This window comes from Montipora foliosa, chromosome 10, assembly GCF_036669935.1.
Source record: "Montipora foliosa isolate CH-2021 chromosome 10, ASM3666993v2, whole genome shotgun sequence".
NCBI lineage: Eukaryota > Metazoa > Cnidaria > Anthozoa > Scleractinia > Acroporidae > Montipora > Montipora foliosa.
The window spans coordinates 2,146,747-2,174,246 of NC_090878.1; the positions used below are offsets into that span (position 1 = coordinate 2,146,747).

Sequence of the window (27,500 nt, forward strand, 5' to 3'; positions counted from 1 at the left end):
TTTCAACAACTGTGTGACTCGCATGTTGACTCGCATTTCTCACAATGTTAGCTTGCATGACTTGCAGCCATGGCTCGCACATTGTCAACACTCGCGGGTCACTAGCCCATTAGTCTATAGGCCAGAGCGGGTTCACGGTATCACTCAGGGGGACAAATTCTCTTTAATATCACATGAGAGGTTGTCCGAAGAGGTAAAAAATTTACAAAAGTTCACAAAAGAGTAACTGTAAGAAACTTTAAGAGTTCAATTTTTTGAAAAACCCCGTTTTGTATGGGAACAAGTCTGATTATTTTTCGGTCGTTTGTAAAGGCTGCTAACTTTTTTTCGCTAATTTTCAAACAATATGACGGAGAAAAGTATTTTCTTAAATAACTCACGGGTTGAAGCTGAAACAGACTTCAATTTCAAAATGCATCATCCATGGTTAACGCCCAAGTCGCCAGTGGAGGGTAGGTGCCCAAGAAGCCCGGGGGCTGCAACCGCAGTCACATCCCCAAGGCGCTAGAACACCCGACTGGCCTGCCCAACCAGCAACCAAGCCACAAGCCCCTCGTGCCATGCCCAAGGGATCTCCGGGCTGGAAGAACCTGGAGCAAGGGGGCTTGGGGCAACTAGGCCTAAGCCCCCAAGAGCCCCAACCTGAGGCACCCACCCCCACCGGTAACCAGAGTAATCCACTACCTGCTACGCTACCAACTGGTAGGAAACACAGACAATGGAACTAACTGGAGTTCTGATATAGATCTGGTATGCCTCGCTTGACCAACGCCCCAAGGTCTTGATAAGGTGATCTGGAACTCCCCGTGCCGCTGCAGTCGTCGCTGCCCCAATCCGGAAGCTATGACCGGATTAGGGGCCGGAGTACCCTGCCCCATGTAGGATTGACTGCAAAGAGGATGATAGCTGCTGCCGGGTAAGAGGACGACCATCACTAAACATGAATGGGCACCCTGGAGCAGACCCACACAGAAACAAGTAACTGCCCAAAGCTGTTATGGGGCACACAGAGCCCGAGCCATGCCCCAAGTAGATATCGCAACCCACACGGAAGGGGTCTGTCTTGGAGCACTTGATACGGACTTTGAAACAAGAGGGATTCACCAAGGAGTCCGCTTGCAGGTCGCTAACAGTCATATAGATGTTAGGATCGAATGCCGAGTTGACTGTGAACTCGCCAGTGCGCAAAAAACCAAAAAATGCCAAGCAGCACGCAGCCCACAACATCACATGGTCTCTAGTAGACAGGTCCAAAGAGCACTGAATGACCTTCAGATGATCAACTGTGATAGGTAGGCGCCTGGGTGACACTGGACCTTGGACCCGCTTAATGCCCCTTAGCAGACGCTGCAAACGAAGACAGTTGACTAAAGGATCATGAAGGCCATGGTCGATGTGAAGGGAGCGCACTGCTGATAGATAGACCTTGGTGGAGGAATGGTTCAGGTTGTCTGCCAATAAAGAAGCAAAGCACATGAGAGTCTCCTCATTGGCTGGAGGGATGGAGCCATCCTGGTTTGCACTACCATCCTGGCATCAAAAGTCTATAAATCGACGTTGGGCAGATCGGTACACTCGTTGGGTGGAAGGTGCAAGACCTTGGGTAAGTAGGAACCGACACTTCTGAGTCAAGGCATCTGAAGCTCTGCCAGAAGGGAGGTAGGAATAGGAGACGGGGTTGGGTCAGCCTGTGGCTCCAGGCGTCTGAAGTGCTGAAATTGGAATCGAGAGAGTGCATCAGCAACTGGATTAGCTTTATCTTGAACTGATGAAGCTGTAAATGAAAAGGAATGATGGATGGCCAGCATAGTCAAATAACGCAGCAACACCATTAGGTTTTTGTCTCGCGAGGTGCCAGACTTAAGTACAGCCACCACAGGCTCATTGTCACATAAGAACTCAACCCGCGGAGATACCCACTGAGGGCCCCACAGATAGGCTGCCACCACAATTGGGAAGAGTTCCTTGTACGCTATTGATAAGGAACTTTGTGCAGCTGACCAGGCACCAGCAAACCAGTGGGATTTAAAAATAGCTCCATAGCCCAAAGAGCCAGCTGCATCCAATGAGACCTGGAAGTCCGGGAGAGGTGCCCAGGTGGGCATGCAGAAAAAACTGAGGCCATCCCAAGTTTGGAACAGCTCCCACCACCAGGTTAAATCCTGCCAATATTCCTGGTTAAGCCTAATGGGGTGCTCATCACGGCGAAAGGCACAAAGCAAGTTGATCATCCGGGGAAGGAATGTCCTACCCTGTGGGGCGACCTTGCAGTCGTGATGGAGGTGGCCAATCAGGGATTCCAGCTCGCGACGTTTACAAAAACGTTTTGCCAACCATCTAACAGTGAAATAATCCTATCTCTCTTGTCAGTCGGGAGGCGAGACTGAAGTTCCTCGGAGTCAAGTTCAATCCCAAGGATTGTAAGATGAGTCGCAGGCCCCTCCAACTTATCTGGATGAAGGGGTAGGCCAAGTTTTTTACACAGACGAACACAGGTTTGAAGGTTGTTGTGGCACACAGGGGAAGCCGGTGGGCCCAAAGTGAGGAAATGTAATGACAGAGAAATGTAACATCATAATTGTGAACCAGAATCCATTCAACCAGGTCCGCAGTGGTGGTGGAGATAACTGGTGCTGAACGCAGCCCAAAAGGGAGCACCAAATCCACAAAATATTGCCCATGCCACTTCATGCCGAGAAGGGGGTGATCGTCCGGGTGGATAGCCACATTCCAATATGCACTGGCCACATCAAACTTTGCCATTAACGTCCCTCGACCCAGAGACATTATGCCATCAATGAAAGCATCCACCGAAGCATACTGAACTGTAAATGGGGGCTTAGGGATGCCGTCATTAACACTTTGCCCCTCTGGTGATGATAGGTGTAAATGAGACACCACTTCTCAGGCTGACTATTTTTAGGGATCACCCCGAAACGACTTATGTGCAATGATGGAAGTGGGGGCACTGGAAAAGGACCTGCCACGTCACCTAGCCTGCCAGAAGAGACTTCAGCTTGCAAGTAGGAGTCAATGACTGATGGGTGTTCAGCAGAGCTATGCATGTTCAAAGATGCAGATTTGAGCGACACCAAGGATGGGTCGAATCCTATCCGAAAGCCATCCCGTATGCCAGAAGTCACAAATTCCAACGCAAATAACCAACGCAGGGGGTTAGAGGCAAACAGGACCAGCTGGAAAATTGTGAAGGCCTCAGTCCAAGTAAGAATATCCTTAATTTCAACCTGCCTGCGTTTTGCGTTGGACACAAGTAGTTTACCCTCCAGGAAGGTCTGTGGTTCCTGTTCCACAGCGCGAAGATTGACTGTAAGTAGATCCGCCAACTCCACGAACTGGCCCTCGATTATCTTCTTGGCCAATTTAGCCGGGATTGGTACATGACCTGGACCAACAATGAAAGCCTTCTCAGACTTAGGCACTGATCCATGAGAATTACCAAAGCTTGGCAGGCTACTGGATACACTGGGACTAGCGAATGGAGAGGCCGACACAGAACAAAAAGTAGGAACAAAGGCAGGCAAAGTAAACGTACCTGATGACGAAATCGTTTTTTGACCATGCTAACGTATCGGCGAGCACACTATCGGTCCAGGTACGAAAGAACGATGAGCGAGTGAAAGACAAAGCCACTGGGAACTGCTACACTAAGCCCGCCAAAAAATCTGAGCGGCGAGCAGACTATTGGACTAGGTACAAGAGAAGGTAAGACGAACCACAGTACGGCTGTGAAGACAAGACGGAATGAAAACGCCACGGTCGATGATCAAAGAACTTCTATTTCAAACCGGACAGCGACCGAGAAGTGACGAAGCGAGAAGAAGAACGCTGAGAAACACTAAACTACTAATTCGACTCACAACGCCATGCCAACAGAGCAACAAACACGCTGCAAACACATGAGACAACAATGCATGCACTAACCAGGAATACCGCTGGACAAAGTCAGCCCCAGGGCTCCCACAACCTTAAGACTGCTGCAAATGCTACAGAGCGCATCAAACGCTAACAAACGCCTGCAAAAACGCTGCTGACCAGACTAGCTCCCGGTCGTAAACTATGTAACTATATCAAACGCTACAGAACGCACCAAAACGCTCAACAAACACTAACAGACTGCCAAGACACTAACAACCGCCTGCAAAACACTACTGACCAGACTAGCTCCTAGACGTTAACTATGTTAAATTTCAAAAACTGATTTGTAACCAGGTGGTTCCATGGTAAAATATAAAAATGTTACACTGCTTAAAAAATATTATTGAAAAAAAGATCTTGAAATCCCAACGTTTCGGATACTAACATGAGCCTTCTTCAGGGGTAATCGTTGTATATTTTTATTACCCCTGAAGAAGGCTTATATGTTAGTAGCCAAAACGTTGGGATTTCAAGATCTTTTTTCAATAATATTTTTTAACCAGTGTAACATTTTTATATTTTACCATGTTAAATTTTATTTAACTATATGTAAAATCCTTGATGGGGGAGCCTCCACATGGTAAGTATGGTTGAATTCTTGCTAAATTCTCATGATATAAAGCAATTGAAGAAAACATTTTGGTATTTTAAGATGAATTTATAAATATTTATGTGTCAGTGGTACAAATTGTGGTACAATTTTCGGCATACGACACTTACAGTGGGATGAGAGCTTGCTTAAAGTCCACTGACACAAATAACCCTGGCTTCATTATAATGGGTAATACTGGCAAAGAAGACAAATTTGACCAAAAATTTAGCTCTTTTTGACTCTAATACCTTTTCTAATTTAAACAGTAACTGGATTCAAATTATAGGGTTTTTCGATTATAGCTACAAAAAAAATGTCAATCTCAGATGACTGAGGCAGTCCGAGTTTGGTTTTATTTGAATTCCGGCTTTTTTTCTGTAATGCTAACAGATTGTCCAAAGCACCCCTGCCAAGAACAGTGTATTATTGATATGTCTGAAGACGTTAGTAATCTGATCACCCCTAAAGATACTGATTCTTGGAAAACGTTACTGAAAGCTGCCAACATTCAAAACTGTAAACCTGCAGTGCTTGAGGCTGCCAAAACAGTTGATAAGGGTGCTATCCCTACATTAGTAATGTATCACAGGAAGTGTTGAAGCCTTTTCACGATGAAGCAATTAAATGCTGTGACCTGTGTGCTCACAACTCCACTAGAAGCGCTATCGCTAAGGGAGAATCATTGGTGTTTTATCTTCTAGCATGGTATCATAGATCATGCTATTGTGATTACCAGAAAAAAAGAGCAGTGCAAGCACAAATGCTGACTAACAGTGAGTGTATCCACGTGGTATTTGATGTTTACAACGCGAAAGAAATAGTCATGCCAGATCAAAAACCACTGCAAACATGCCAGCTCTAAACTGACTCTATTTGTAACAACAGAGGAAAAGTGCCTTGAAATCACATCAGAGAGAACAAAGTAAAGGGAAGACCTCATGTCAACACAAAAGGAAGCAAACACCCGTGCATTGTTCCATGCAGCACACATGGCAGCATCATTCTACAAGGCAGTAGTGGTAGTGTCAGAAGACACTAGTGTATTTGTCCTCTGTCTGGCATTTGAGAGTTTTATACCCTGGACTGTCTATATTGACATTTTGGAAAGTCGTTCTTGCTCTTGGCTCTCATGTTTGTGGAGCTCTACCAGGACTGCAAGGGCAAGGTGGCTGCTCCAAAGATTGTTAGGAGGAACGTTAACAAGTCGTTCCAGAACCTATTTCAAGAGATTAGCTTGCACTGGGAACTAAGTGATGACCTACTGGTAAAGCTGCAAGAATTCACATGCATGATGTACATGTACACGTCCAGTCTAGGAACCAGTGATGTTAGCGAGGTACGCTATAGGTATGGTATATAGCTGAGCTGCTTTTGTTTTTTAACTTTAATTTAAACTTACTACCAACCATGTTTTGTTGTAGATTGTTCTGTGCAAAGCAAGCAAAAATAGACTCAAACAAATTTCCTCCTTGTTCTGACACCTTAAGAATGCAATTGTTGCGAGCTAACAACCAAGCTGCAACTTGGAGAAGTCTACAGAACTGTCCACAAGTCCCCACAGCAACTGACCATGGTTGGGCTCAAGATGACAGCAGTCTAGCAATCAAGTGGATGTCTGGTGTACTGGCCCCTGCAGCTCTTCTAGAGTTCCCCTCACGTTCATGTATGAGGTCGTGCCCACCACTAACCTGCTCCTGCATTACTAATAGCCTAAAGTGCACTGACATGTGCCAACTGTGACTATCCATCAGAGAAGGAGGACGAGGAGGAGCAAGACCCGGCCAATGACCAAGAAAATTAATGCTTGTTTTTATAGTTAAAGCTCTTCTTCCCACTATCACAGATTCCTCAGTTTTCTTATCCATTGAGGATTTGATTATGCATTTAAAATACTTAAACTATCTCTTTATGTATTCAGTCGCCTGAGTGATTTGTAGTCCCTCTTAATTTATACGTGCCATACTTTTCATGACAGAAACTCAAGCATCCCCAAATCCAAGATGGTGGATCAAGATGGCCACCGAGTTTGGGATATGCTATAAAGGACTTTCACTGAAGTAGTCATGACAATTAAACCATTTACTGTTGCCAAAACCCACTTACTGCTATTATTCCCTATAACATCCAATGTTTATGTAACTTAAAAAAGGTTGCTTCTTCAGTTTTTTCAAGAATTCAGGTACAGAATAAGAGTATTTCTCAAACGTTAAAATGACAACCAAGAATGATGCTAAAACTTTGCCTCAGAAAGCTTCAAATCTTACTGTACAATCATTTTCAAGATTAAAATGTTTGAAAATGTTCGCAAAATTTGAAAAATAAGCTTGGTAATGATGTATTTATTTGACTTCCATGTTACTCTTTAATATACAATGAATCTAAGTGACATCACTTTGTCACATGATATCTCATAACAGCTACTCATCCGAGACAGCCTGTGTACAGCCGCCCACTCTCGGAGAGCGGGCAGCAGTACACACTGTCAGGCTAATCCGAGACTTCTATCATACAAAATCGTAAACTAGAGGAATTGTAGATTTGAAAAATGTATAATAGCCTTTGTTCCCCTGAGTGATACAAAACACCCTAATTTTAGGGTCTTGGCCCATGGACTTCATCACTCAACCCCCAACCTGGAGGGCCAGGCATTGCAATTTTCCTGGCCTTTCACCTGGAACCTGCCCAGCAAGGTCAAAACTACCAGGGACCGAGGTCCCCAACTGATATAGCTCGATCTCAGGAGCATTTAAAGCACACAACCTCCACACCACTTTCAGGCGCACTACTTTGGGAGGCACTTAATCATTGTACAACCACTAGAATGTAATTTATAGTGTTTGACCCATTGACTCTTGGAAGTGAGACGTAACAAATTTTACGCTGTCAACTGGGGGTGTATTTGGCTGTTTGAGGTGTCAGTGGATTAAAGGTATTTTTCTTCTGCATTGTCTTAAGCATGCAAGAACTTGTACATCAGGGTAACAACCAGTATCCAGGTGCCAAGTACATCATCAGGGACAATGGAGAGAGAATCGATTTGAGGTCTCATCCCAAGCGAAGTGACCTTTGTCTGCAGTTTGGATACAGGGTGGAAAGACACATCAGAGATGATGATGTGGTCATCCTCAATCGTCAGCCCACTTTGCAGAAAACGTCAATGATGGGACACAGGGTCAAAGTCTTGCCTTGGTCAACCTTCAGACTTAATGTCAGGTTTGTTTGTTGTTTACGCTGAAGCACATTTTCATGGAAGGTCTGTTTTGTGCTATCATTCAGAAATGCTAACAACCAGTTGCAAAACTTTGAAAGTTCTCTTAATGAGTTACAACCTTTTTCGGGTAAAATTGTCTGGTCCATGCATAATATGACAGACATGAACACACTTTTTGTCTCCCACCCATTCAAAGTTCTTGGTCCAAGTTTTGAGTGTTGAGTCTTGCATGGTTTACTCTTCTGGTGATTCGTTATAAGTACAATAATGGTAGTCCAGTTAACCACAGAAATATATGTCATTAAAAGAGGCCTTTAATTCATACTTATCGCTAACTGTGCAATTATGTACAAAGACCTTTTTTATTATATTTGGTTGGTAAAGCTAAGGCCAGTGTGTTGAAGGTCAAAGCAACATGTATTTACCCAAAATTTTTGTATTTTAAGCAGATCTGTGTTCCACAGTATGAGGTAAAACTTAAAACGAAGTCTTAAAAGTTCATTCCTTTTTCTTCAGTGTTACTACCCCATATAATGCTGACTTTGATGGTGATGAAATGAACTTGCATGTGCCTCAGTCCCTGGAGGCACGAGCAGAAGTAACAGAGATCATGATGGTACCCAGAAACATTGTAACACCACAGTCAAACAAACCAGTCATGGGAATTGTGCAGGACTCTTTGGTGTCTGTCAGAAGATTCACAAAGAGAGATGTTTTCATTGAAAAGGTAGATGAAGACAATGAAACTATTACTTGAATTGATCATGCACTCTAGTTTACCATGCAAATGTGCAAATTGTAATTGTTTCAATTAATTACAAGACTGTAAAGTGTTGTTATTTTATAAACAAACCATCTAGTACCGGAGAGTTTTTGTCTTCTGTTAAGTGTTCAAGGTTAAGAGAATTAGAAAAGGTCATGTCTTACAGTAAGTACTGTAACATGTATTTTTTGCAACCCAAAAAGTGTAAAATAATTATATCATTTTTTCATTCCTTTAATGTGTTGATATAGCCACCGGACGGTGACAAAAAAAAAACTCTTACAATAATAATTACAATCAACAATACTTCTGTTTAACTTTAGATGGTGTCATAGACACATTTCCTTTGATCCACTCTTGGAGTGACCTAGCTATTGTTTTACCTAACTCTAGTATTTGCAGTTGAGACTGCAGCACTGTTCAAGTGTATTACAATGTTACTCAACAGCACTAAGCTGCACTTGAAATTGGAGATGGTTGAGTCCTGAGTGCAGACTTGCCAACCTGTCTCATCCAAAAACAGTGAGATTTTCAAAAACCATTCCCAAATATAGTGAGAATGATGGAGAAATAGTGAGAAAATAACATAACAAAACAACATTTTACAGTTTGTGGCTTACCCGAACAACATAAAATTTTAAAGAAATGGCACAATATCAAGTTTTATTTCTTTCCAATAATTGTTTTCTTTAACTAAATACATTAGGAAATATGTTCTTCAAATTGAATTTATTCAATATATGTTTCTTGTTGTACTACAGTGTTGTAATAATTATACGTCTTATATGGGCTATATGACAGTTGACCACAAACTATGAAACAACTACTTACTGCATTTGTATTAAACTATGCTGAAAAAGACATCAAATTTTTGCTTTCAGTTTCAGAACAACAAATCTTTCATCTCATGACTCATTTTAAATTTGTCGTGAGAATTTAGTAAGAAATTGTGAGACCGTGAGATTGTGGTCAAAATTGTGAGTCTCAGGGCAAAACTGTGAGAGTTGGCACGTCTGTGAGTGTGTGAGATTAATCAACCTCTCTGTGCTGCCAGTATATATTCTGAACAGTAGGGGACATTCCATTTATAATCTGAAAGCCTTCCCCCCCCCCCACCCCTCCCCCCTTCCTGTGAATGAGGTCCATTAGAATTCCACTAGTAGGAATCTTTTTTCAAAGGCATGGGCAAAAAAGTGAAGGAGTAAGACAGGTTTTTCATAGGGTTCCAACAAAAATTCTGAGTAGTAGCAATCTACTTGAATCCATACCCCGGGGTCGGATCATAACTGGAACATCCCCAGCCTGTAGATGTGCTCCAAGGCATTTAGTAACTGTTGTTTATATCAGGAAGGTGGCATCACAAGGGACAGTTACTGATGTGATTGTTGCTTAATCATAATTTGCAGTAATTAACTCTAAATAAAGCAAAGAATGTGCAGCTGTAGGTAATTGTGAACAAGAGCTACCCTCCACTAACTGTAGGCCAACTGTCAGTCAACTGTTGGCCAACAGGTTACCGACACGTTACCGACAGATTATTTTGAATGTGGGTAAAATCTAAAATGTCACATTTGAATCACAATTATCCACTGTTTGCTCAAAAACTTCGCTTGATAATTTGCACATCGATGACCAGAGTTGAAAACACGTTTTGAATCGCCCTATAAGGCATTGTGCCCCCTGCAGTAAGTAAATATTGTGTGCATGGCCACATTAATTAGATAATACAGAAAATGTGACGGCCGCAAACACAAGCATAATCTTTTAATGAAGTTTTTGCAAAAAATGCTGCATAAGAAGAAACAAAGTAAGATTATAAGTAAACTTCTCTTGCTATCTTTCAAGGTGTGATCATTGAGGGTAACAGATAAGACAGTAGCTGTTACAATTTCAAGCAACACTTTACCAACATATCCCCAACAGGTCACCAGCAGATGGCTGCCTGTCGGCCGACGGTATGTAGATATTGTTATGTTCTCGGGCAAACAGACAACTGCACGCAAGATGGCGGATCAACTAAGAACTGTATTAATCCAAGAGCACATGGGTTTTACAATAACCGCATACATACTGCGGGCTCAGTATGAATTACTGACACTATAACAAATGTAACGATACACTATAACACCTCCCCGCAGAAATGTTGTGCGACAAGAAATGGAAGTACACTACAACTGTTAAAAACTCTCTAAATGATCAAAAGTTCAAGAAAAGGAACAAAACTATTAGAAGCACAGTTCAATGTCATTACGGGGAGACTTAACGGTTTTAGTCCATTTCTACAACCAGTCTGTGTGGTGGTTTGGTAGCACGTTTGGACTGACGCGGAGCAGGGGTGGGAGGAGTAGGTGTGCTTGGCGACTCCGCTGATTCAGATTGTTCGGGTGGGGGTGTACTGCTTCCGGTACTGGGAGAAGTAACGCCTTCTGTAGATTGATCAGATGTAACTTCGACAGAGCTGGAATGAGTCACAGCAGAACTGGGGGTGTTTTGAAGTACATCGTCAACATGTCTCCTCCAATTCCGTCCATCGTTCAACTGGACTTGAAAAGAAGCAGGTGATGATTGCTGTACGACAGTACCAGGTTGCCACTTCTGTCCCGATAGGTGGTCATGTGCTAGAACACAGTCGCCTACAGCTATCTCCCTGAACTTTGCAAACTTGTCGTGATTGCACTTCATTTTGTCCTGCTGGCAGGCCATGCGAGATCCAATATCAGGTGTAACCAGAGACAGTCGAGTGCAAAGTTCTTGCTTCAAGAATAGCTTGGAAGGGGATGAGCCGGTTGTAGCGTGTGGTGTGTTTCTGTAGGATAAGAGGAAATTCTGAATCCGTCGCTGTATAGAGCTTGCAGTATCGTCAGCGGATGACTCCATTGCATACTTGAAAGTCTGCACAAACCGCTCAGCCAACCTATTTGAGGAGGGATGGTAAAGGGAGACTAAAATTCTCTGGATGCCATTTTGCCGCAGGAACTCTTCATACTCTTTAGACTGGAAGGGTGGGCCGTTGTCGCTGACTACTTGGGTTGGTAGACCGTATCTTGCAAAAATATTATGCATGGCATTAATGGTTGAGTCGGCTGTTGTTGTTTTCATGGGACCAACCACTTCAGGCCACTTAGAGTGGGCGTCGACCATGATGAGGTAATGTTTTGCCTGATGGGTGGCAAAATCTATGTGAACACGTTGCCATGGAGCTGTTGGCCAAGACCATTGAAGAGCCTTGCGGGTTTTGTTGCACAGTTGACATTCACGGGTAACCTGTTCAATCTCCTGATCTATTTTCGGCCACCAAACATGACTGCGTGCTATTGATTTCATGCGTGCAATTCCAGGATGGCCTTCATGTAATTCTGCCAGAATGGTTTGTCTTAAGGAAGGAGGTATGACAGTTTGTAGACCCCACATAAGGCAGCCTAGCTCCACAGAGAGTTCGTGTCCGCGAGTGAAGTATGGCTTGAGGTCAGGATCGCCGCAGTGATTAATGGGCCAACCATTCTGCGTAAGCAACAGTGCTTTCGTTAACAAAGGGTTCCTAGATGTGTCCTTGGCGATTTCTGCGGCAGAAACTGGGTGTCGTTTTAACTGCTGAGGGACCACTTGGAAGATTTCCTCTTCCACACTTCCATCTTTCCTGAACTGAAGTGGGAGCCTTGACAAGGCAGCAGCGCTGGCTACTTCAGCAGATGACTTGAACTCAAGTTCGTAGTGGTACGAAGAGAGAAGAAGGGACCAGCGTTGCAGTCAAGCAGCAGCCAGAACTGGAGTCAGAATCCGGAGCAAATATTTTCAACAGGGGTTTGTGATCAGTTCGCAGAGTAAACTTGCGCCTGAAGAGATACATGTAAAATTTAGTGACCCCAAAAATAATGGCAAGACCTTCCTTCTTGATCTGACTGTGGTTTTACTCAGATGAGTTCAAGGACCTGGAGGCATATGCGATAGGTCGCTCATCACCATTAGGGAATGGAATATGACTGCTCCGATGCCATACTGGCTTGCATCGCTCTCAAGAATAACAGGAAGGCTCGGGTCATAATGAACCAATACATGAGAGGATGAGAGTGAGTCCTTAGCCTTTTTAAATGCCTCCTCGCACCGGGGGACCACTTGAATTCTTGGTTACCTTGGAGAAGCTGATTGAGTGGTTGGAGAATAGAGTTCAGGTTTCGGATAAACTTGCCGAGATAATTGACCATTCCAAGGAAGGCTCTCAGCTGGGTGAGGTTCTCAGGGCGTGGTGCTTGTCGGATGGCTTCTACCTTTTCCTCTGTAGGAGAAATGCCTCTGGCAGAGATGACACAGCTCATGTACATTACTGATTTCTGCATGAATTTGCATTTGCTTAGCTGAAGTCGCAAGCCATAATGGTCTAGACGGCTGAGGACGCTGTCTAAGTTCTTAATGTGTTCTTCGTCATCCTTGCTAGTAATAAGAATGTCATCTTGTATACTCGCCACCTGATCTAAACCCTGAAGGATGATGTTCATAGTGCGCTGGAACAGAGCAGGTGAAGACGCAATACCAAAGGGTAACGTTTTGTAGTGGTAAAGACCTCTGTGCGTATTGATGGTAACGAACTGCTGGCTTTCAGGATCCAAAGGGAGCTGTTGGTAGGCACTCTTTAAATCGAGCTTAGTGAAACATTGTCCACCCCGCAGTTTCAAAAAGACATCCTCCAGGAGGGGAATTGGATACTGAGGGACGTGAAGCTGGGGGTTGACAGTAACCGCATAATCACCACAAGGGCGTGTAGTTCCATCTGCCTTGGGAACATGAACCATTGGGGTAGCCCATTCACTGAACTCCACCCGTTCGACAATGCATTCTCACTCAAGAAGGTTGTATTCAGCTTCAACAGCTTCCTGAAGAGCATACGGGACAGGACGAGCCTTGCAAAACTTGGGACGTGCGTCAGGTGATTCTGGATAGTTGTGCACAACTGGGAAGCCACACCCTGTGGGAGGTCTGTCTCCAATACGCGAATATTGCAGATCTTCGTCCAGTCGAGTCTTATTTGGGACAGCCAGTCTCTTCCAAAAAGGAATGAGCCTGATCCTTCAACAACAAGAAGGGGGACATCGGTGCTCTGGCCTTGGTACTTTAGGTGTGCAATGAGTTGCCCGTGTATCGTGAGTGGGTGTCCTGTGTATGCACGTAGGCGAGTATTGGACGGCATGAGGGGTGTGCCACTGAAGTGTTTCGTGTAAGTTTCTTCTGAAATAACTGAGACGCCTGTACCAGTGTCTAATTCCATTAAAAGAGAGGTGCCATTCAGTTCAACGGGTATCTCAATACCTTGCTGGCCTGAGCGCAGAGTTTACAGCGAGAAGGAAAAAGGATCAACCGAATCATCGAGAGAACTAGTTTGAGGGGGTTCTGATCCTTCCAGCTGATGCACTTTCTGAAGTTTCCCTTTGCATGCCTTCGAGATGTGACCAACCTTACCGCAAGAATGACACGTGTAGTTTCTGTATTTACACTGAGAACGTGGGTGCCCTGTTTTTCCGCAGCTCAAACAATCCAAGGGGTCTTTAATGTTGCTACCTGAGGAATTGAACTTGTCTCGCTTGCCAGGACCCTTATGACGTTGGGTAGGCGGAAAACTGCGACGATTAACAGAGTCGACTTTGTTAACAGAAGCCGAACTTTCTTGCGAGAACGCAGCAACATCCTTCTCAGCAACTTCGGCGCCGAGGGCAACCTTCAGTGCTGCATTGAAAGTGTGTTCCTCGGTTAGCAGTTTCTTTTGTGTCTCCTTTCTGCAAAGACCACAGACAAAACGATTGCGTAAAGCTTCATCCAGGTGAGTGCCGAACTGACAAGTTGAAGCCAGATGTTTCAGATTAGCAGCGAACGCTGTGACACTCTCGCCTTCGCGTTGGGTACAATTGTGGAATCGGTATTTTTCGGCGATAACAAGTTTCTTCGGTGCGAAATGATTCTTTAGGATAGTGGTGAGCTGTGCATACGTTTTCTCAGAAGGAGGAGTCGGTGAGCAGAGATCGGAAAGAACATCGTAGGCCTTGGCGCCAATAACAGAAATTAGGATTGCTCTTCGTTTGTGTGACTCGGCAGAATCGGCTGGAACACTGTTTGCCACGAAGTATTGTTCCAGTTGCTCTAGGTAGCGGTTGATACTTGTAGTAGCTGAATTGAACTCCTCTATTTTGCCGAGGCTGGGCATGGTCGCTCGAATTCTTGTCGCCAGAAATGTTATGTTCTCGGGCAAACAGACGACTGCACGCAAGATGGCGGATCAACTAAGAACTGTATCAATCCAAGAGCACATGGGTTTTACAATAACCACATACATACTGCAGGCTCAGTATGAATTACTGACACTATAACAAATGTAACGATACACTATAACAGATATTTCCTCCAAATAGATTTATACTGACTGGCCGACCGTTGGTCAACAGTTGGCTGACAGTCAGTTTAGGGGAGTTGTTCTTCACTTTTACACAGCTGTATAAGAATGTCTTTTGTTTTATCCTTTTGGCCAAAATCATCAGTGTTAGCTTAAGCAAGAAATGTCAGTTGTACATTTGTTATTGCTGCTGAGATTACAGCTGAAAAAGGAAAAAGTCACGCATAAAAACAATTGTAGATTTACTGTAGGTTCATGAAAATTTCCGTTTGACCAACAAGTTGGTTTAGTAAGGTTGAAATACCACTGTGAAAAGATTTAAAGGCTGAACAAACAAATCTACCTCCTATTAAAAGGAAAGGGTGCTAATCATTGAGTATGAAACCCTTTTTTAATGTCAGATGAAATCACCAGCAAAAATAAATTTTGGGTCTTGAATTGTAATTAACTAACAAACAATCAGTCGTCTTCCAACTAGATCAGCATCAAATCTGTCTGAAAATTATCTCACTTGTAGTTTCTAGCCCTGGATTTTTACTGATAAGGAACTTTCTTTTACATGTACATTTTGGTTTTGCTGCTGCGTGAATCATTTGTGTTTCTACTGTCAACAATGGGCCTTTGTTAATCATTTTTCGGTTACCCATTTTTCTTGCATTTGCATTCAGGATACAATGATGAATCTGATGATGTGGATTACTGACTGGAATGGCAAACTTCCACAGCCAGCAATTCTCAAACCAAAACCTCTGTGGACAGGAAAACAGGTCTTTAGTATGATCATTCCAGAAAATGTGAATATGGTCTGTACACACATTACCCACCCTGACGATGAAGATAGCGGGCCCTACAAACACATTTCACCTGGAGACACAAAGGTATTGGCTCAAGTGCCTTTTTTGCTTATTGAATTTTGTTGTTTGTTTGTTTACATGTATTTTCTTTGCAAATATGTTCAGATAAAGATTAGTCGTGTATGTTTGTGCAAATCGAACTCATTCACATCAGCTTTCAATTCTGTTCTGCATGTTGGCTTTTTTAAAAACTAATGTAAAATTAATTAATGTAATTGGGTCTGAAGCATTGACATTCATCTTTATTAAAACATTAAAGGAACTTTTGTAAATAAAATTGTGTACAGCTTCATCATCATCATCATCATCTTTCTTTACCCTCAGATTTTACTTGATTTGACAGGTTTTGGTTGAACATGGTGAGCTGATCTCTGGTATTTTGTGCAAGAAATCTCTGGGAACTTCATCAGGTAGTTTAGTTCACATTGTTGCTGCTGAACTCGGGCATGAAATTGCCCGTCTCTTCTTTGGTAACATTCAGACGATTGTGAATAATTGGACTTTGATAGAAGGACACAGTATTGGTATTGCAGACTGTATTGCAGACAGTGAAACATATGAAGAAATCGAGAGAGTTACGAAGAAAGCCAAGGTGATATTATCATACAGTAGTCTTAAATGTAGTAACCAAACAATTTAAAAGGAAAGCAAATAATTTTTTTCTCTATGTAGAGAACAAGAAAAGGTATCCCTTCTCAGAAACATTTTTGTGCCACAAAGTGTGAAATTAAAGGGGCCGTATCACAGCAGTGAAGTTTGGTTTTACCTGTTTTACAGATAATTTCTTGCCCCTAGGCCTGACGCTCTGCAACTTAATGTTAACTCAGAAATTACTTTTAACCAACACAAATTCAAGCTTCATGACAAAAAAAATGTCTGTTAAGCATACATAATTTAAGTTAAAAACAATTAAAAGCTCTTCATGTCGGTAAACTTTGAAAAACTGTTAGGTTGAATAGTTTTCAAAAACCCCAATTGCAATCCATTTTAGTCTTTTAGTTTTTTTCATCTTTGCTTCCTTGTATTTAAATCTTTCTTCAATCTTTTACTTAAGTAATTGTTTTAATGTTTTGCTTGATTTGGTTGCCAGTTCTTTGTTGCTGAATTGGGCTAAATTCAGTTCCTTTAAGGTAAAACCCTGCATGAATACATTTGGTTGTTCTTTAGATCCAAATTCTTGTGCCTGGATAAAAGTAAATTAATGCAGGAAAAGCAATTGTTTTTTGCCATATTTGTAATTTTATAGAGACATGTAAGAGAGATGATTGAAAAAGCTGTCAATGATGAATTGAAGCCCACATCTGGTAACACCCTTCGACAGACATTTGAGAACCAAGTGAACCACATTCTAAATGACTGTCAAGACAAGATTAGTGGAAGTACCCTGAAAAGCTTGTGTGAATATAACAACTTCAAAGCTATGGTTGTGTCCGGCTCCAAAGGATCTAAAATCAATATTTCACAGGTAAGATTTTTTTTTTGAAATTTATTCTTATGCAGTGGACTTCCATGTGAATCTCAGTTCCTATCTGTTTTGTAGTGCCTTGTTACTGGGTGTCCATAGGCAATACAGTCAGAAAATGAGTTGAATTTCTCAGTGTTTTTTTTCCTGTGTCAGGAAAATCGAAAAGTTGTGCAATTATTGCACAACTTTTCGATGGTCTTTCCTGTCATTTCCCTGGCAAGTATTGTCTTTGTGCCTAGTCTTCTGCATGTATCTTTGGTAGGTTTGATGGAGTAGTGGAAATGCGCAAATTCAGGTAGATTTTATGTTGTAGACACAGTACAAGCATGCAATGGCGGCAAAGCCAATGTAACACGAATGGTGTTTTATTGGATCTTTAAACAAAATATACCCTTATGGAGCTCAAGAAAGGAACATCAATTCGATAAACAACACAAGCGGTGAAAAGTGAATATCTGGAATCTTAAAAGCGACGAATAATGGACTGCGACAACAATTGCATCTTTCACCGCCAGATATCAAAGTGAGCTTTATTTCTAATCTTTTACTGTGGTGTTATGTACGACACTGAAACCAAATGGCAAATTCTCCGGTAATTTTTTCTGGTTGGATATGGGGTTTAACAAACTCAGAAAAGGAATCGAAAACAGTCAGATCTCTGTTATGAGTTAATTTATTGGTATACTCAACTCTGCATAGTCTTCAGGTAAAAAAAAAACAATTGGAAATTTGACTAATTCTCGTTAGTCAAGAATTACTTAAAAGAAAGCTTGTCGTCCATTTTTTGCTTAATAATTCAAGGAAAGGGTTCTTCAGAAAAGGGTTTGATCCTGAACTCTGGTGAGAAATTTATTTAGTTGCGTATCATGGGTTTTTGACAAGGAGTGTTTTTTGCTTGTTTGCACGCACGAAATGCAAATATGTTATTTGTTTCAATAAAAATTTTGGCTGGAAAAAGTTTTTGTGAGATTTTCCTGCCTTTGTGGATTCATCTTGTTGTGTAAATATTACATAATTTGCATACCTGGGTTGAAATTTGATACGCGAGCAGTTTTCATAACAGGAATTTTTAGTTGTGTTGTTTGTGGCAAATGATTAATAGGTAGCCATAGATTTTAATTCTCAGAAAACGGTTTTTTTGTCATTCTTTTGGAAAATGAGGTTTTTTTGGGAAGCCAACAATATTTCTTTTAGTGTTTGGTTAACCCAATTTATTGCTATGACTTACTAGTGCGAAGATTGTTTACTCAATAACTTGAAGATTTTTTAACAACTAACCCAAAATCATTCAGATAGTAAAAAACTTCATGTTTAATAACCATTTCCTCTGAGTTTGTGTTTGTGAGCATTATGATTTGCGATAATTCAGGTTCACATTTTTGCAAGTTTGTTTTTGCTTCTCATAGATGTTTTGATTTTCAATTGAACAAACTGTTTTGATTGGCCACTCAACTAGTGTCTGGTTTCCAGACTGAGCAAGACTGAGCAGCCCTGGGAATGATGAGAAACATGCCACATTCAAGCTCGATCGTGTAGCCTTTTTCTTCCATTGTAGGAGTTGGCAGGAATACCTATTGGATTCCTAGGCTTTTCTCTTTTTTTCGACCTTTTATTTTTAGCATTACTCCTGGGAACCCAGGCAACCCAGTTTACGCTCACGGGGCACCTAGTTGTTAGTTATTTTAAGAAGTAACACTGCATCCTCGATGTACATTTAATACAGTTTAAATACCCCCTTGTTCTTCCTTCATGCTGTAAAAAATCATTACACAATTGACCTGATTGAAATGTCATTCTTAGAGAAGCAATATCTATTATTTTATAAATTTTGTGTAGCTTAGTTTCACCACCAACACAAACTCTGTACAGTGTATCTGTGAATGTCATCGATTGAGACTTTTATTTATTGAACTCTGAAGAAGCAATACATACATTTCGAAGAAATAAAAAGACATTTTTAATTTTTTTACAAGACCTGTTTCGACATACTTATGCCATCTTTAGTTGTGGATGAGTTGTACACTTTGAATTTAAACTTATTTATAAGAAAAATTCATTGGTTAAATTGATACATTATTCCCATACTTACAAAAACAAAGTAAATGGATTAGCTAAGATACTTAGATACTTAATTATCGCGACTAAGCCGTTTAAAAAAAAGTTCTTTGTAATTTAAAACTGAATAACCAACGAGACGAAACTAAAAGAGATCATAGTCCAACATGTTGTAGCTGTTCGTTAAGAGTAGATTTGTGCATTTGACTAGCCAGACTAGTAATAAAAATAGTGTGGATTTTTCCGACATTCTTTTTAATAAGCTCCCTTATCCTTATATTGGTATTTTTCGAACGTAACAAAAAAAAAGCTTAGAAAATTACTCAGAATGTATTGCACTAATATTGACATTGTTGTTTTTTTCTACTTTTAAGGTAAAACAGTTGTTCACTGTGAAAAATTTTGTGCCACAATCAGGGTCTTTGCTCGCACGTAGTGTATAAATTTACTTGTGCTGGATGTAGTGCCAGTTACATTGGCGAAACCGCTCGTCATATCTCTACTGACGCGTGCGTGAGTACCTTGTTTCGAACAAGGCCTCTCATGTGTGCAAAGATCTCGCGTCGTCAAAAGCTTGTCGAGACTCTGTCTTGTTCCACTGAATGTTTCACAGTCTTAGACTCAGCCAACTCGCGTTTTAAAATAAAAATAAAGGAAGCTTCGCATATCAAATGGAATAACCTACTCTTAACCAACAGCTACAACATGTTGGCCTATCTCTTTCAGTTTAGTCTCGTTGGTTATTCAGTTTAAAACTACGAACTTTTTACTGGGTTGCCAGTATGGCAAACCAGTCGGAAAATGGGTGTTATTTCTCCGTTTTTTCCCGTGTCAGGAAAATGGAAACCTTTTGCTTCCCTGCTAAGTATTGGTTTTGTGCCTAGAGTATCCTGCGCGTATCTTTGGTACGTTTCAGGGGGTTGTGGAAATGCATAGATTTTATCAGGTGGACACAGTACAAACAATGGTGACGAAGCCGATGTAACGTGAATGGTGTTTTATTGGATTTTAAACAAAATGACCCTTTTGGAGCTCAATAATGGAATGTCAATTCGATAAACAACACAAGCTGTGAAAAATGAATATCTGGAATTCATCTTAAAAGCGACGAATAATGGCCTTCAACAACAATTGCATCAATACAATACAATACAATACAATACAATGTTCTTTATTTTGAGAGGGTAATACATGATTAACCCAGTAAAGAGTTTTCTAACACATGGCCCTCTGTATGATACACCACAGAAGACAGACCACAACACCGGGAACTACATGCCCTTTCGCCGTCGGATGTCAATATTTTGCAAATGCAGTGTTATGTACAACACTGAAACCAAATGGCAAATTCTCTGGTAACTGTTTCTATTCTGGCTGGATATGGGTTTAACAAACTCAGAAAAAGAATCAAACGCCTTGAATGCATCTGTGTTTACTGTTGTCTGGCTATTTATATTTATTTTGTGCTCAACTCTGCACAGTCTTCAGGTAAAAAATAATTGGAAATGTGACAGTCAAGAATTATATGAAAGAAAGCTTGTTGTCTATTTTGTGCTTCATTATTCAAGGAAAGGTTCTTCAGGAAAATATTTGATCCTGAAATTTATTTTGTTGCGTATGGTAATTAATTTTGAAATGATTGGGTTTCTTGTTTTCACGCACTCAATAGAATAGGAAGGTTTTTTGTCTCTAATAGCAAATTAATATGTTGTTTGTTTCAATAAATTTTTCGCTGGAAAAGGTTTTTGTGCGATTTTCCTTCGTGAATTCATCATGTTGTGTAATATTCGAGCTCAACAAATTTGCGTACGTGTGTTGAAATGTGATACGCGAGGATTTTTTATAAAGATGACAGGAATCTTTTCTTTCTGTCAAATGATTGATAGGTAGCCAAATTCTTAACGTCAGAAAAAGATCTGTTTTGTCATTATAGTGTGAAATGAAGTTTATTTGGCAAGCCAACAATATTTCTTTACAGTGAAACCGGTTGTTCATTTGCTCGGTACTTTGCAATATTGTAACGCAATGTTGTGTTTTTGATTGGCACTTTGCTCCGAGCAAGTTGAAGGTTCAAATTTCAAATTAGAAGTCTAATGGTATTCTTCGAACTGGAATTACATTGTGAACCTTCTTCATAGTCGGTTTGGAATTGGTAACTTTAATATTTTGGAAGACGCTTTAGCTTCAAATGGATTTCAAATGATTAATTTCTTCGAAGACAGTTTACGGGCTTAATGCTTAGAAATCGTGGTGTTAAATTGATATTTGAACCCCCTTACAGTCCGGAATTGAGTTCTTGTGAGTTTTATTTTAGGTCGATGACTTCACATAACTTGCGGTAATTCAAGGTTTGCAAACAATCACGCCGGTGATGCATGGTGGATTTTGTAATTAATTTTTTTTTTCACAGCCTCACGAATCCTACCCAATGTAGAGTTATTATGCCGTAAATTTATATTGTAAAAAATAGAGTTCAAGGTTGTTTTCAACGGGTACAAATACCTGACTCTGAGAAGGTAAACACCGGGCAGCAAGTTGAAATTTGAACTTGCAACTTCCTCTGAGCAAACTGCCAATTAAAACACCAACATTGCGTCACAAAATTGCAAAGTCGTGTGCAAATGAACAAATGGTTTCACTGTAAGTTCCTGGTTAATCTAATTTATTGCTGCGACTTACTAGTGCAAAGATTGTCATGAAATTAAATCATTTTGCGTGACATAGCCCCTTTAACACTAACATTTTTCAACAATTTATCGCTTTACTCTAACCCAAAAACATTCAGATAGTAAAAAACGTCTTATTTATTAACATTTCCTTCGCTTTTGTGCTGGTCAGCATTGTGATTTGCTATAAATCTGTTTTTGTATCTCATAGATGTTTAGATTTTCAATTACAAACTCTGTTTTGTTTGGCCGCTTAACGTCATGATTGTGTAAAGAGTTCACCCTGAAGTCAAAATAGATACGTTTCTCAGGAACCCGACAAAGAAGGCTTCCAGACCCGACGGATGAAATGTAAATATTCAGTTAAGTATTACAGCAATATCAAAAAACCAAAGACGGAAGTTTCTTGGCTAAAAAGTACGTTGTTTTGCTCTGAAAACGATGAACGATTAAGGGTGCTTTCGATTGGGATACCCAGATTTAGATCTTAAAATCTGGATCTTCGGATTTCCAACCGAACAAAAAATTTGAAAACGGATTTTGCCGCAGATTCGCTTTTTGGAAATCCATGTCGGGTAAGGATTTCAATTAACAAAATCCGTCACGAAATCCGTTTTTGGATTTTGTGTTCGATTGGAAATCCGAAGATCCAGATTTTAAGATCTAAATCTGGGTATCCCAATCGAAAGCACCCTTAATCGTTCATCCCCGTAGTTCATTCAGTTGACACAAGGTGATCACGTGCACCTTTATGGTTGCCTAGCACGTGATCAATTTATTGCTTTTGACAGAACATCATGACCTTCCCCTTGATTCATAGAAGTCAGAGACTGCAGAATTTTCACTGTTTTTACGATCCATTGTCATTAATCTTTCGATGAGAATACGATTCAGAGTTATCTCTAAAAACTGTTATTTTTTTCTTCATCTGTCTTTTGGCTTGCCTTTTACTATTAACTCCCGGTTTTTACAGTACTTTTTTACGATACGTTAAGTCACAAATATTTTTTGACCTGGCATCAAATTAGACTGAAAAGAACAGGAATTATGAAGTGGAAACAACATCTTCAGGCCTTCCTTAGTGTGTGCTTAGTGGAACTGCAAGACGTGCATGACAAGCAATACGTCTGGATAACCCCTTAAATGGTCTTAATGAGCCCGCACTTGAAAAAAATTAACTGGAACGCTGCTGTTCAATACCATCCAACTCAGTGCTTTCTGTTTGTGTGTAACACATACCACGGGCAACCCAGTGTACGCTCATGGAGCGTCTGGTTTTTTTAACGGCTTAGTCGCGATAAGTATGTAAGTATCTTAGCTAATCCATTTACTTTGTTTTTGTAAGAATGGAAATCATGCATCAATTCAAGCATTGCATTTTTCTTATTAAGGCCCGTTTTAAACGTCGTATTTCCCATGTGCCGCATCTAATGCAAATGAGCGAAAACAATAGATATTTCTCACTTGCATTAGATTAGGCACATGTGAAATGTGACGTATAAAACGGACCTTAATAAGTTTAAATTCAAACTGTACAACTCATTCACAACTGAAGATGGCATAAGTATGTCGAAACATGTCTTGTAAAAAATTTTTAAATGTTTTATTTCTTCAAGTTATTTCAGTTCTCATGTGCTGTTCTCAAGACCCTTAGGAAATACATGCAATACGTGTAAGCTGGTCCAGTAAGCGAGGAATCTGGCAGAGGAATAGACGTTACTTGCAGATAATTGCACATAAAACAAGCAGTTAATTTCATTTTCCCTTTTCCAAGGTTATTGCAGTGGTAGGCCAGCAAAATGTTGAAGGCAAACGCATTCCATTTGGTTTCCGTCACCGTACACTCCCCTACTTTATCAAGGATGATTATGGTCCAGAAAGTCGAGGATTTGTAGAGAATTCCTTTCTTGCTGGACTGACTCCAACTGAGTTTTACTTCCACGCTATGGGAGGTCGTGAGGGATTGATTGAGACTGCTGTTAAAACCAGCGAAACTGGTAGGTACAGCTGTATGATTCTTCCGCGGCTTGAGAAAGCCGTGAACGTAGATTTTGTACCATTTATACGGGGTGTTCGCGGCTTACGTAAGCCGCGACCAGAGTTAGCCGCGGCTTATTTTCTCTCGTATAAACGGCCCTAATGAGATTCATGGCACTTCACAATAGACATCACAAAGTGTCCCCCAACCTTAATCCTTAAAAAAAATAGTAACAGTTTTGCGAGACTTAAAGAGCGGGACACTTTGTGACACTTTGTGATATCTATTGTGACGTACCAGGAATTTCATTATGTCGGAGTATTGGACATGTATGTTTGATACATTGATCATTGACCCAGCATGATACAAGGAAGTTGCAGTTGTTAAAAGTGTTTTCTCTGTGAAGGTTATATCCAAAGACGTTTAATCAAAGCAATGGAAGGTCTGATGGTAGCTTATGATGGAACAGTTAGAAACTCCAACAATCAGTTGATCCAGCTGAGGTATGGAGAAGATGGAATGGATGGAGGTGCTGTTGAATTCCAGAATATGCCTTCTATTAAACCAAACAATGCAGCTTTTGAAAAGAGGTTCCATTTTGACTGCTCAAATGAGAGGTAAGTAAAGTTTGCTCGGAGATCAGTTTCACAGTACCTGAGATTTATAACCCTGGTAAAAAATAATAGTTATTTATTATCTTACATGTTTGCAGGCGTCTACGTCGCCAGCTTCAGGAGGATGTGGTACGTGACCTGTGCAGTAGTGCTGCTGCTCTTCAGGAACTAGAAACGGAGTTCAATCAACTTGCAGAAGACAGAGAGATCCTTCGCAGGATTATTCCCTCAGGAAACTCCGAGGTATGATCAGTACGTGGGACACTTTCCTTTTGGCAGAACTGACCAGCCAGGCCAGGCATTTGGAAGGTATAACACTACAACGCCTTCAAATTAACACACTTCGAGGATGATATATAATCCTCCAGAAGACTGCGAGGGATTATCATGCAAGTGTTCCTTCAAATTATTGCGTTTTCTTTGCAAACTGACGGGGTCTGGCCGGCCAGTTCTGACAAAAGGAAAGCGCCCTTAGTGTCTGATAAGGCTTGGTTAATTTTATCAAGGATTTTTTAAGGGAAACACATTTGCACGTTCCCTTACAAAGGCTCAAAGTAGAATAATGCATGAAACCTATACGAAGGTATTAGTTTTTTTATATTATTTTTAGATGAAATTGCTCAATGATCCTTTCAGGTTGTTTTGCCAGTAAATCTCAGCCGCTTGATTTGGAATGCACAGAAAACCTTTCAATTGACAAGCAGAACACCAAGTGATCTGCACCCACTGCGAGTTGTCGAAGGTATTGAAAATACATTTGCATCTTTTTTTGTTTTTGTAAAAAGGGAAAAAGTTATTTTGTTAAACTAGATTCGTCTTGACCTTAACTTAACTTAATACAGGTGTGCGTGAACTGTCTAAGAAGCTAATTGTGGTTCATGGTGAGGATCACATCAGTAAACAAGCACAGTTTAATGCTACATTGTTGTTCAACATCCTTTTGCGATCAACACTGTGTTCCAGGCGAGTAGCTGAAGAGTTCCATCTGTCATCCGAAGCCTTTGAGTGGCTTTTGGGCGAGATTGAAACACGCTTCAACCTTTCAATGGTAAGGGAATGCTTTAAGTAAGAACATTGTGGTGTTATCCTGTTCCATTGCTAAAAATGTGTAAAAGAAAGATAGCCATTACCAAATTGTTCATATTTGTGCACTATTTAATAAAGCCTAGTGTTTTAGTGTGTTGTTAATTAGGTCAAACCAGGTGAAATGGTGGGTGCCTTGGCTGCTCAATCCCTTGGTGAACCTGCAACTCAGATGGCTCTAAATACGTTCCACTATGCCGGTTTGTCAGCAAAGAATGTTACCCTTGGTGTTCCTCGTCTGAAAGAAATCATCAACGTTTCCAAGAAGCCCAAAACACCATCACTAACAGTATTCCTTGTTGGTCAGCCAGCCAAAGATGCTGAAAAGGCCAAGGTTTGTTTATGCAAACAAAACGTTATCTAAGCTTCTGCTAGCACATTGCACAACTAAAAACAATAATAACCGAAGCAAGATTTTCGCCATAAATTTCAATAATATTGAAAGATCACAACAAGCAGGACCTGATTGGTAGAATGAATCATATTATGATATTACTGGAGAAAAGTAGTTTTTCTAAGTCCGAGAGGGCCAGAAATGATTGATAATTAATCATGTTGATGTTATGTTTATTAGGAAGTGCTGTGTCGTTTGGAGCACACAACTCTGCGCAAGGTAACGGCAAACACTGCAATTTACTATGACCCTGATCCCCAGAATACAGTGGTGACGGAGGACCAAGACTTTGTGAATGCTTACTACGAAATGCCTGATTTTGATGTTTCTCGAATCTCACCTTGGCTTCTGCGTATTGAACTCGACCGCAAGCGCATGACAGACAAGAAACTCACCATGGAGCAGATTTCAGAGAAAATCAACCTTGAATTTGGAGATGATCTCAACAGCATTTGTAGCGATTACAATACAGAGAAGCTTGTTCTTCGAATTAGGATTATGAACAATGATGATGGAAAATGCCAAACTGTATGCTACATTGATAATTTTTGGCCTTTTGTTTGTCGTTTTTATTTTGGTGTAGCAAATGCAAATGCCTTGCAAACTGTCATAAAGAGGCTTAATCATTCTGTCGAACGTGTAAACGTTTGTCTTTTCAGGAAGAAGAACAGCTTAACAAGATGGATGATGATATGTTCCTAAGTTGTATTGAAGCAAACTTGTTGACTGACATGACACTGCAAGGAATTGAGGCAATTTCCAAGGTATACATGAATCTTCCGAATGAAGACAACAAGAAAAGGGTAACCATCACAGAGGAAGGAGAATTTAAACACCTTCGGGAGTGGATCCTAGAAACGGATGGTGTCGCACTCATGAGGGTAAGAGGGAAACACTTCTAAAATAAACTGAAAGCCTCGTTTGAACAAGGTTGGTATTTTGCTATCTGAAGATTATAGGAACACGTTGTGCCTGTATTTACACCGCAAATTATCTTCATTCATTTTCTGCAGGTTCTAAGTGAAAGGGACGTAGATCCTCTCCGAACAACTTCTAACGACATCTGTGAAATATTTTCTGTAAGTGGCGGATATTTCGTCAATTACTCTAGTTTGTTGAAGATTTAATAAACAAAGTGAAATGCAAGTGCCAGACTCCTTAAAATTATTGCCTTTACGGAAGTGTACTGATTTGAAAGGGAAAATAGTGGTTTCATAAATTAATTTCATGACGTACTGTTTTGTCGAAGGTTCTTGGAGTTGAGGCAGTGCGCAAGGCAATAGAACGTGAACTGAACCATGTGATTTCATTTGATGGTTTGTATGTAAATTTTCGCCATTTGGCCTTGTTGTGCGACATCATGACATGTCGTGGCCATCTGATGGCTATCACAAGACATGGGATCAATCGGCAGGAGGTTGGAGCCCTTATGAGATGTTCATTTCAAGAAACGGTAAGGACTCTATGCGGAAGGGTTCTTGGTATAAGTAGAAGTGACTTGGACATACCGTAT

General features: G+C 40.8%; 1 protein-coding gene across 2 annotated transcripts in view; it reads left to right on the forward strand.

Moving 5' to 3' along the window:
• The window catches only part of LOC137972427 (DNA-directed RNA polymerase II subunit RPB1-like), a 57,731-nt gene that overhangs the window by 24,317 nt on the left and 5,914 nt on the right, over positions 1-27,500 (forward strand). For both annotated transcript variants that reach the window (XM_068819133.1, XM_068819132.1), the window contains exons 9-23: positions 7,484-7,741; positions 8,256-8,466; positions 15,547-15,756; positions 16,076-16,324; positions 16,979-17,197; positions 23,693-23,915; positions 24,303-24,513; positions 24,609-24,753; positions 25,147-25,252; positions 25,353-25,558; positions 25,703-25,927; positions 26,168-26,515; positions 26,647-26,868; positions 27,001-27,066; positions 27,237-27,440. In XM_068819133.1, the coding sequence (XP_068675234.1) occupies positions 7,484-7,741; positions 8,256-8,466; positions 15,547-15,756; positions 16,076-16,324; positions 16,979-17,197; positions 23,693-23,915; positions 24,303-24,513; positions 24,609-24,753; positions 25,147-25,252; positions 25,353-25,558; positions 25,703-25,927; positions 26,168-26,515; positions 26,647-26,868; positions 27,001-27,066; positions 27,237-27,440 (3,103 nt within the window). The remainder of the gene's footprint in view (positions 1-7,483; positions 7,742-8,255; positions 8,467-15,546; positions 15,757-16,075; positions 16,325-16,978; positions 17,198-23,692; positions 23,916-24,302; positions 24,514-24,608; positions 24,754-25,146; positions 25,253-25,352; positions 25,559-25,702; positions 25,928-26,167; positions 26,516-26,646; positions 26,869-27,000; positions 27,067-27,236; positions 27,441-27,500) is intronic.